Genomic DNA, 10,977 nt, shown 5'->3' on the forward strand with positions numbered 1-10,977 from the left:
TTCTTTCTTTCTTTCTTTCTTTCTTTCTTTCTTTCTTTCTTTCTTTCTTTCTTTCTTTCTTTCTTTCTTTCTTTCTTTCTTTCTTTCTTTCTTTCTTTTTCTCTGTCTTGATGCTAGCTGTACTAATTAGTATTTGGACCTTACTGTGAAAATAAGCCTGAATTGTTTAATACAAAATAGGACTGTGAGTGCTTGACTGGTCAGAATGCCTCCAGTCTGGCAGGGCCTGCAGGGCAATGCTCCTCACTCAGTGTCCACCCACATTAAAATGCTCTACCAATGGAAATTTCCGAATAAGCACCCGACAGTTCACATCAGCTCAGCAGAGTGTCTCTGAATGAGCTCAGCTAGCGAGCAGGAGCTGGAAAAGACGCTGTGAAATGCTCAGCAGGATGCTGGAGAGTTAACGTCCTGCTTGTTTTCCTCTTTCTGCAGTCTGGTTAATCTGCCATGTGATTAAAGAAACATGTGTAGCTTCCACCAGCCGTCCTGCCTTCCCTTCCCAACACAAACAACTGAATATTCTACTTCACACAACCTACTGACTCTTCTGAAGAGTTTCCTTCCATTAAATGCAACACATTCTGTTATATGAAATCAATGCATAGTATAACCACAAGTATTAGTCAAAGTGAAAAGCTGAAGCGGGATAAACAATGAATCCCTTCTATGTACATGTTGCCATTAGGAGCCATCCTAAAAAAGTGTAATATCCTTTTCCTTTGCTTCTCTGAGGATATTCAGGCTCATTTTCAATAAAAAATAAGTCATATATATATATAAAAAGAGAAAGGCTTTAAGTCATGGTGCCCAAAGTGGGTCCTGGAGGGCCGGCGTCCTGCATGTTTTCATTCTCTCCCTGGTGTTAATAACAGCCTTCTTGTTCTTAAAATGAGCCATCATTAAACCAGGGAGAGAACTAAAACATGCCGGCCCTCCAGGACCCACTTTGGACACCACTGGTTTGATGAGTTTACAGTTAAACTGTAAAGTGACCTGCAGGTAGAAAAATCAATGCTTCCTTGGTATCTGCAGTCCAAAGGGCCAACACACTCAGCTTTGATTGTCCAACATGGAACCAAGGTTCATTTGGAAAGTAGCTGCTTCTGTGTTCAGATCTGCACAGTGCCTGGCTCAAGCACACAGAAGCCAAACCTGGTTGTGCATAAAAACTCAAGATCTGAGACAGATGACCCAGGTGACCCATCCTGGGCATATTCCTCCTAACGTTTTATTTTTGAACTCTCCCACAATCCTGTAGCTCAGCGTTCAGGAAGAGCGATGCAGATGTCACGGTCAGACAGCAGAGAAGAGATGAGTGTGTCCTGTAAGACACACCCATTTCAGTGTGACCAGTGTGACCCCGCACACTGGTCACTGAGCTGGGTAAAAGCTCAACTCCTCTTAGCACTGTGACTGGTTAATTATTATATTGATTGTTCAACATATACAAATAACTGCTCTGTAGGAAACTGGAAACTGCTTTCCTTCCAGAGTAAAAAGCCTTTCTGACATAGTTTCTCTTCAGATCAGCATAAGTTTTGGCTGATCTGTAATCAGCTGATCTTCTCTACCTCCGCAAAGGTCTGAAAATCAGTCACTGATCTCTTTTGTTCTGCTGTGAGAGAGGACTGACTGACACCGATGCATATGACCTGGTGTCATCCGCATCGGTGCAGATGACACCAGGTGATATCTGCACCGATGCGGCTAACACCACTCACCCCACTGTGGACAGCTTAGTGACTCTGTCACTATGCAGCCACTTTTCAAACAAAAAGAAAATCAGTTTTGGCCAAAATCAGAATCAGCACTTCAGGCTTTTTAAAGATCGAGATCGGCCAGAAAACTGCAATCAGTGCATCCTGACACATGTATAACCTTATACGCATACTACGAGAAATGTTTAGCTCATTAATTATTGGAAGTTCAGCCCAGTTGTGCCATTGTAAACCTCTGATAGGAACCTTTGTGTTCCTATCAGATTAAATACATTTTCAGGTAATGCTGTACTCGCCACCAAACAGTGGGACTGTAGGAACAAACACCACAGGCTGAACCCAGACAGACTGAGCTCCCTTCCACTTCACTGCCTCTGTGTTCAGGGAAACATGTAAGAGCTTTACAACAGCTTTACAGCAGCCATAGATGGGTCAGGTCAGAGCTGCAACCTGAAAATAGAACCTCAAGTCGGACACTTCTCTAAACATTCCCAACTGGCTAACTCAATCTGGAACGGACAAACTGGGATTACTGGTTTACTTCAGACAAGCTCACAAGGTTTTGCAGCATATTTGGAAAAACAGAAAGCAAAAAAACACAGGACTATTTGGTAGGTCAAACGTTTGTGATACCTTGTAGAAAATGAGTTATGGAATCAGAAAGTTAATCATAAATTCATAGGGCAAATTATAAGGTACACATCCATGTTCTTCAGCATCTAGACATGATTAAAAAACCCATCCTGCTGAAGGTTAAGCTGCACATCAGAATGGGGAAGAGACAGAATGTTAGTATTTCACTAACTGTGGATCTCCTGGGAATTTCACACACAACCGTCTTTAAGGCTCACAGAGAATTGTGGGAAAAAATGAAACAGAGGGCAGAACGTCGCATGGTCAAAAATGTGTCGTGGGTTTCTGTGGTCAGAGAAGAATGTTTACGATGACAGAAAGGTGAACTTTACTCCAGTAAACACTGCTAACTGCTAAGGTACGCAGAACATCATCTCCGAACGTCAAAATTAGAGAAAGTTCAAATTTGGTGTGAACAACATGAAAGCATGGATGGTCCAGGTGGTGCTGTCATGGTTTGGAGGATATTGCAACACTTTGGGCCCCTTGGTCAGCATAATTTCACCCCTACAAGCAACCTGAGTCACTGACATTATGACCCCAGTGGAACCATCTCCTGATGGTTCCTTCCAGTTGGTTATGCTGCTTTCTTGAACATGATGAATTTAGTGACCTTCAGTGACTTTTGGTGACCTCTACAGTCAGATTCCAGTGCAACAGGGAAGTTCTGGATTCTCTGATGTAGAAAATCATGAATGTGAAGCCGACAGATGAGCAACAATGCTCATCATAAAATCCACCTTCATCATTTATGCATCACAAGTCATTTTGAAGGCAATGAGTCCAACACAATCTGATAGGTAAAAAAAATTAAAGTCCTAATCCCAAACACAAAGGAACTAGAAGAACAGTCAGGTTTACAATAAAAATGTGTGTATGTGTGCGTGCGTGTGTGTGTGTCCTTCAAATAAACAAGCACTTCCCTCTACTGTGTGTGTTCACACAGGTAGACTGGGAGTGAGCAGAACGCCAGCATGTTTAGCCAGTCTGGCCAGTTTCATTCCAACCGGATCACAACCAGTGTTATGTACACAGCGTGAGTCCAGTCAGAGAAACCATCTGTTCAGCCGGATCTGAACTCTGTCTAGGAGATTCAAATAAAAACAGAACTAATATTTCCAGAAACCAGAACTCTGCGTGACGGCCCAGGAGTCGGTTCTCCTAAACGTAACATGACGGAAGCAGAAACGTCTGATGACGAGATGAGACATGATGGAAGGCGTTAATATCGGAGCGACTTCCCATGATTCCACAGGCTGTGGCAGCAGGCGGCTTTGATGAGACGATGGTGACGTCTTTGCTCCATGATCCAAACTCAAGTCTTCGCCCTCCATGGTTCATGTCAGAAACACCCTGAGGAGCCTCACAGCAGGCAGCTGACACACTGAGGGGAGTCCAAAATGTTAGGCACGTGAACCAAAAGTATTCTAGGGCCAAGAAAATATTGTTTCTAAAAACTAAACTCACCAAAAAGTTGTGTTATTTTTACCTGCACAACAATAAGCTAAGTATGAACTATTGTAAGTAAACAAATAGGGTAATGAGATTTTTTTTGTAGGAACGAGATCATAGTTCTAAATCTTCAAATGGTTTCTGCATGATTCCTTATTAAATGAAAAGCTTTCAGTTTGCTTGTTATTCTGAGTTTGATTGAAGAAAACAATAAAACAGGATCGATGTGCTACATTTGAAAACCCTTGCTGTATTTCGCCAAGTTTTAATTCAGCAATTAAAAGCAGATTTGGCTGCGTGTATGTTGAAGTCATGAGTAAATGTGGTTACCATGACGAAAGAAGGGAAGAAGAAAGCTTGGAAAAGATTATTGATTTCTGTTGCTTCTAACATTTTTGCAGAGATTTTAATTTAAAAGTTGGAATTTTGTCCTAATTTATTTAATTTAATTCTTGAATTGTCGCTGGAGTACCAGTCCAGCGGCTTCAAATGGCCCCTGAGCCCTACTTTGAACACCCTCGGTCTCGCCAATCCTGACTACTGACCTCATGCAGTAGGTCTGAGTTTATTCGCTGCTTTCAGGATGTTTCTGAACCCCCAGCCTGAACCGAGTGTGTGACGTCACACACCAGAGGACAAATAGTTGAGCTCCTGTGTGTGTGCATGTTTTTGTGGGTGTGTGTGTGACTAGGATGGGTCTTTCTCACACAGAGTGAGCAAACTGAGGACAGCAGACCTGCTAATGAATCTCTAGGATATGGAACCTTAACCTGAAGAAGTGCTGAGTTGCTCTTCTGTCCGTCTGCTTGTCTACATTATCTGATCATGTTAATCTCTAATGGTGGAGTTTTTGCTCAGCATTAGTAGGTTTGAATACTTCCTGGTTTAGAGGTTTTAGTTCAGCTTTAGTCTGATCACTTTAAATTCAGCCTCAGAATGAACTTCCACTACCTGGGGAAAGTGTTTTAACTTCAGGGTATTTAATTGTGATTTAGCTTTGTGGACCAACATAAAACAGTGAAGAGGAAGGGAAATGAGGTGCTTTTACAAGTAAAATCCTGAATGGTGTGGTGTGCTTTTCTAAGGCAAATACTGTGCAGAACCAGCTTTACTGACACTACAGTTGGTCTTTGTCTCTAACAGATCTTCACATCCAGAGACCAGAGATAAACTCAGTCAGAATGGATGAGGAGTTTATCTGAGCATCAAGTTTTCAAATCTTGCTCCATTTTCAGTTGGATTTAGAGCTGTACTTTGACTGGACCATTCTAACACATGAATCAATATTTTGTGATAGTAATGTGAGAATGATAAATGTTACAGTAATTATTTATTGCTTCTTTTTTAGGTAACTGTAAGGCTGTGACTGCGCCACAAACACAAATCCACCTCTAAAGAAATCTTATTTGTATCACTAAACTGCACAGTGATTGCACTTAATATTTTATATTTTATTGATGCTCTCATTGAATAATGTGGAGAAAACAGGAAAACTATGAATCCCAACAATACATACAGTTTTGGCAGGTTTTAAACTACTTGTTGTCATGACATTTATCATGACAACAAGAAATCAAAATTCTTATCATGATAACAGATTTATCACAAAAAAATTATACAACAAATGTCCACCTGTAAGGGCTCCATTTACTAATTCGGTGACCTCTGAATGTTGTTTTTTTACTGGATTTTAGGAACAGAGAATCGAGTTAAAGAGGTCAAAAATGTTAAGAATTTTTACTTAAAGGAATAAAAAACATTTTCCTTCCTTCTTAGTCTTCTACACAACTTATTCAAAAATGGTTTTAATCACCAAGCCAGTGTGATGTTAGGAGGAGGGTAAATATTTGTATTAAATGAGTCATTTTGTTTGTTCATCTTCATAAGCAGGCCTGTACCTGGCTATGTACACAAAACTGCTCTGCAACACAACCAGGAAGCTGCCTTTACCAACCATCCTCATTTGAATGACACAATGCTGGGTCACATTTATGAATTTGAGTTATTTCCATTTTTGATGGACACATTTTAATGCGACGATGCTTCATGCAACTCTTGTGGGAAGGTTTCCATCTGATTTAGCTGTGTGTTTATAACAACGTCTGACCATCTGAGATCATTGGTGAGGTCAGACACTGATGTTGGACATGAAGGCATAGTTCACAAGCTGTACTCTAATTGACCCCAAAGGTTTGTATAGAGCTCAGGTATCATTGCATAAGCATTTTATGAGTTATAATTTTTTATTAGTTTTTTGTTTTAAATCTCTGAAATATTTCCAAACTGCAAAGCAACCTTTTCTGTTTTAACCATTATTCCCAGAGCTGCTTTTTCTTTTCACACCATACGGTTATGTTTTATGTTTAAGGAGTTGAGGCACATTGACGAAACGTGAAACTGCTGCTGCGCAAGTTACAAGTTGTTGCTAGGTAACCAAAGACTGAGTGACTGAGTTAGCTGATTCCACCCACCTTACTTAAGCTCAACATGAGAGGCTGACTGGCTGGAACATGTCTGTCACCTACATCCCCAAGAATTCACATCCACACATGTATTGTCACTAATGCATCATTGTGAGTTTCTTGTAAATTTTCAGTATAAATGGTCAGAAACATTGGTGTTAATAATAATAATAATAATAATAATAATAATAATAATAATAATAATAATAATAATAATAATAATAATGCATTTTATTTGACAGCACCTTTCAAAACACCTAAGGACACTTTACAACATTAACGTTAAGTGATGCTAACTCCCACCTGCAAGTGGGATCCATGTGACGAGCAACAAAAATTGAGGGATTTAATTTCTTAAAAGATTAAAACTTTGTGTGTAATCTGTCGACTTGATTTTTTTTTTCTTTTTTTATTCTATATGTTGACTTTGGATGGGGTTTAATGTGGAAAAAATATCACTACATTTCTTGCAAATGTTTCTAAATTACGGTAGTTCCACAAAATAAATGGTTTTGATTGCAAAAAAAAAAAAATCTAAAAATGACTGTGAAATCCTGGAGGAACTGATCAAGAGTTCTTTTTTACTGAACCTACTGGTACACAGGACAAACGCTATCAGGCAAGGCCTGTTGTCCTGGTAACCACCAAACCCAGAGTGGCCCTCCAGACAGAGAGGAATGATTAATCCAGATCTCCTCCACTTCTAATAGATGTCAAAATCAGATTTCAGATATCAAGACAAAGGCAAGAAAAACACAGATAGAAGCAGCTCTAGACCAGGCGACAAAACTCTCCTTCAGTGAGAGCAGTTAGTATCAGCTGTCATCCTGAGCCACAGCAATGTGAAATTCTCTCAGACAAACAGAAACTCCTCTCTATCACATGATATCCCAGATTAAGACAGTTATCCTCCTGTGAGAACAAGTCTCGGTGACATTCTCCTCACCCCTCCTGCCTCCCAAACAGGTTCAGGCTCAGCAGTTCAGCTCCCAGCTGTGGGACTGGCTAGCAAACTCTGGTCACACCTAGCACTCTATGACCGTCGCTGCCCTGCTGGATGACAATGAAGTCCCTGAGAAACACTGAGAATTCACCAGAATGAACCAAAAGCACATCATATTCCACCTTCATTGTCCTGTTCAGGGAGTATCTGAACCAGGCTGCAGGGACACCCAGCGCTGGGGCAGGGGCCAGGGGCCAGGGGCCAGGGGCCAGGGGCCAGGGGCCAGGGGCCAGGGGCCAGGGGCCAGGTACCGGTGCTGTCCAGGTGTAGTTTGTTTTAACCTGGTACCGTTTGTTGTTTCACCTCTACCTGCTCTAATTCCATGTCAGGTCAGGTAACTTCCTGATAAATGAGGTGTAATAAATCCCATATCTAACTAGTTCGATGATTGGAGCCAGGAAGGGAAGAGCTTGGCAGCAGCAGCGTGGATGAGAGGATCATCACTGCAGTCTGATCAGATCAGGCTGCCTGGACCATTCTGGCCACAACCTACACACAACCGGTCAGGCCGTAGAAACATGAATAAGAGAACCTGAATTCAGGCTGCACTCGGAAACACCATCACATCTTGAAAAATAAACTGGATTTCATTTGATGTCTGCAGTTTTAGTGTGATATGGAGAGACCTGATGAACATATTGCTGTTTATGAACAAAACCAGGAGTAGAAGATGAGACATAACAACAGCAGCTTGAAATCGCTACGTTCAGCCTGGCTTGTCCTGGTTACTGAGCAGCTGATTATTAAAAGTGAATGACTTCCTGTTTATTCAGCATTCACATTCTGAAACACGTAGGGACGCTCCACAGAACAAAGTTCATATTATCATTTTTTCTTTTTTTTTCTATTTTTCTTTGCTGTAGACATTGGTCAAACTGTGTCCGCTGGAATAAAATAATCCAATCACCCAAATTTCCTGCAGTTCACATTAAGATAGAAGAAAAAATTCAATAAATATTCTGTTTTCAGATTTGTAGATTATTATGAAAATAAAATCTGGAAAAGTTCTAATTGATTCTGTCAAGTTTACATAGAGGCGACCAGCTATAAAAATGGTGATGCACATAAAGAAAAGAATCAGCCTATTTCCCTTTGATCGACTCTAACTGGTTAAATATGGTTTAAATGTGATTTTATCCTATTTATTAATTGCATCAAAACAAAGAATATTCAATATTTTGATCCACAGACGCCTCAATAAACAGCAGCTAGGAGATAAATTTGTCATTCATTCTCTGATGAATTTCAAACTATGAATGAGCCAGCAGCACATCAGGACCGGCATGAACTGCCTGATCGGTGCATTCAGATTCTGAGCCTCTGCAGCCTTTCGGCCTAAAGAGCCATTTAAACCGGCAGACCAGTGGATTAAAATGTGTCTGAAAACCTCTGCAAATGTCACACAACGATTGAAAAAAACCAAATAAAAACAACAAACAAACATAATATAATATAATTATAATTTCAGATATAATTTGCCGCCATTTATAAAGAACCACCATTTTTTTGAGAATTTAAAATAACGATAGACCTAAAAATGTATTAAAAGAGGGTAGATGTGTTTTTCTGTGGGACGGAAAATTATGTAAAAAAACAAAAACAAAATAAAAAGCAGATAGAATCCAACCTAATAATAAACTAAAGGGACATATCACAGGAAGAACATAAGTAACTGTTAGAATCCTGCGTTTGTTATTACATGTAAATTTAACATTATCAGCTGGTTGTGTTCATTTTTAATCAGCGTTATGAAGCGACGCTGCAGAGCCGTGCTGTACCGTTACTCACTCATTCTCCAGCAGGGTCATGCACACCACCTCCCTGACCCCCGGGTTGTTGGCCTTTTCGCAGGAGCAGCCCTGCAGGCTCCACGTCGCCAGGCGCACCGCGGGCTTCCCGTCCCGCAGCCCGAGCGGAGGGTCCACGTTCGGGCGCCCTGAGATGATCTGCGCCGGTCCACCCGGAGGAAGGTCCAGGTCGTCACTTTTCAGACTGAATGAAGTTGGGCTCGGCTGGGACTTGGTGGTGCCGGTCAGTCCTCCGTTGGTGTTGGTGGATGGCGCCCTGGAGCGCTCCACGTACACCTGGAAGCGGATTTTGTCCAGCAGCGAGCTGTTGACGTGACTGACCCTCACCAGGTCCTCGATGCTCCGGAACGGCCCGTACTCCGCCCTGTAGGCCACGATGTTCCCGACGATCTTCTCCGTCAGGCCGCGGATGCTCATGAGCTGCGCCGCGGTGGCCGTGTTGATGTTGATGCCGGTGCAGGGCTGGTGCTCCACGTCTCTGCGCAGCGACGACGGGGAATGCTGGGAGGAGTTGGTCCTGGAGGAGACGCAGATTTCCAGCTTGATCGCCTCCAGCTTGGTGGCGCCCACCCCGCTCACCAGAGCGAGGTCCTCCACCTTCTTGAAGCCGCCGATGCAGTCTCGGTACTCCACGATGTTCTGCGCAACGGAGCGGTTGACTCCCGGCAGAGTCATGAGCTCCTCCTCGGTGGCCGTGTTGATGTTGAGCCGCTCGTGGTTGACCAGGATGTTGCTGAAATTGCACGCGGCGCTGAATTTGCGCTTCCCGCAGCTGAGGTCAGTGGGGTCCCTGGGGATGGAGCGGTGGCAGCCCAGATTCCCCCCCATGGCGGCTGGTTCCGGCGGGTCACCGGCGGATGGCTCGGTGCAGAGAGGGGCAGAGTGGGCAGTAAGGCAGGAGGAGGACACCTGGGAGGGCAGAATGTGCGCCACAAACTGCGGCTACATTCTGCGCACCACGCGCTGCTGAAGCCGGTCTGCGCGTCCTGACGCAGAGATGGGATGTGAAATCCAGAGTGGGCAGTAAACTTTGCCCTGTGTGTCAACACGCAGCAGCCTCCACACGCACACACACACACACACACACCCAGTCCTCTGACAGCCTGGCATCAATCGCGCAGCATCACGCCGCTGCCTGCTTCCGGTCTGGAGCAGCATCAGCCTCAGAGGGAAGACAGCCAGAGCCGCGGCAGCTGCATGAAGCCGCACAGCTGGAAGCCTTTCACCAAACACTCCAGACATCTGGTCGGCTCACATCTGTGCATATTGGATTAAATCTATACTTCACACAAATGCTCCAATTAGGCTTTTATTTTGAAGCCAAGTTTTCTTACTTTCCGGGACGGCTGCCGTAGGAGGCGTGGCTTCAGGTGTGACGAGGAAGGAGGAGGGATGAGAGGGGACGGGGAAGGGCAGGGCGGTGTTATTATACATGTACATTTTATTTTGTTTATTAGGATATTATTTACATACCGAGCTGTTATGAATATACAACAGTATATTCAGTATTATCCAGCTGAGTGCGTTAAAATGAGCTGTCAGATGAACGGAAACAGGGTTCTGTTAGGAGATTAGAGGAGTCAGTATCTTACCTGCTGTTTATCAGCAGCTTCAGTGGAGCAACCTGCGGCTCCAGACCATCAGGTGGCTCTTTGAACCTTTTAAAATGGCTCTGAATTATTTAGCTAAAAGGAATAACAAAAGAAACAGCTGATATGTTTAGATAATAAAAATATCCATCCATCCATTTTCTTCACACCCTTGTCCCTCAGTGGGTTCAGGAGGGTTCTGGTGCCTCTCCAGCTAATGTTCCGGGCGAGAGCCGGGGTTACCCTGGACAGGTTGCCAGTCTGTCGCAGGGCAACACAGAGACAGACAGGAGACACACACACACACAC

At 43.2% G+C, this 10,977-nt stretch overlaps 1 protein-coding gene across 1 annotated transcript in view; it reads right to left on the reverse strand.

Moving 5' to 3' along the window:
* Positions 1 to 10,180, reverse strand: part of eepd1 (endonuclease/exonuclease/phosphatase family domain containing 1) — a 23,958-nt gene extending 13,778 nt beyond the window's left edge. The window contains exon 1 of the mRNA XM_008421247.2: positions 9,060 to 10,180. Within this exon, the coding sequence (XP_008419469.1) occupies positions 9,060 to 9,907 (848 nt within the window). The 5' untranslated portion in view covers positions 9,908 to 10,180. The remainder of the gene's footprint in view (positions 1 to 9,059) is intronic.
* Positions 10,181 to 10,977: the final 797 nt, after the last annotated feature.

Source organism: Poecilia reticulata, linkage group LG11, assembly GCF_000633615.1.
Source record: "Poecilia reticulata strain Guanapo linkage group LG11, Guppy_female_1.0+MT, whole genome shotgun sequence".
Taxonomy (NCBI): Eukaryota; Metazoa; Chordata; class Actinopteri; order Cyprinodontiformes; family Poeciliidae; genus Poecilia; species Poecilia reticulata.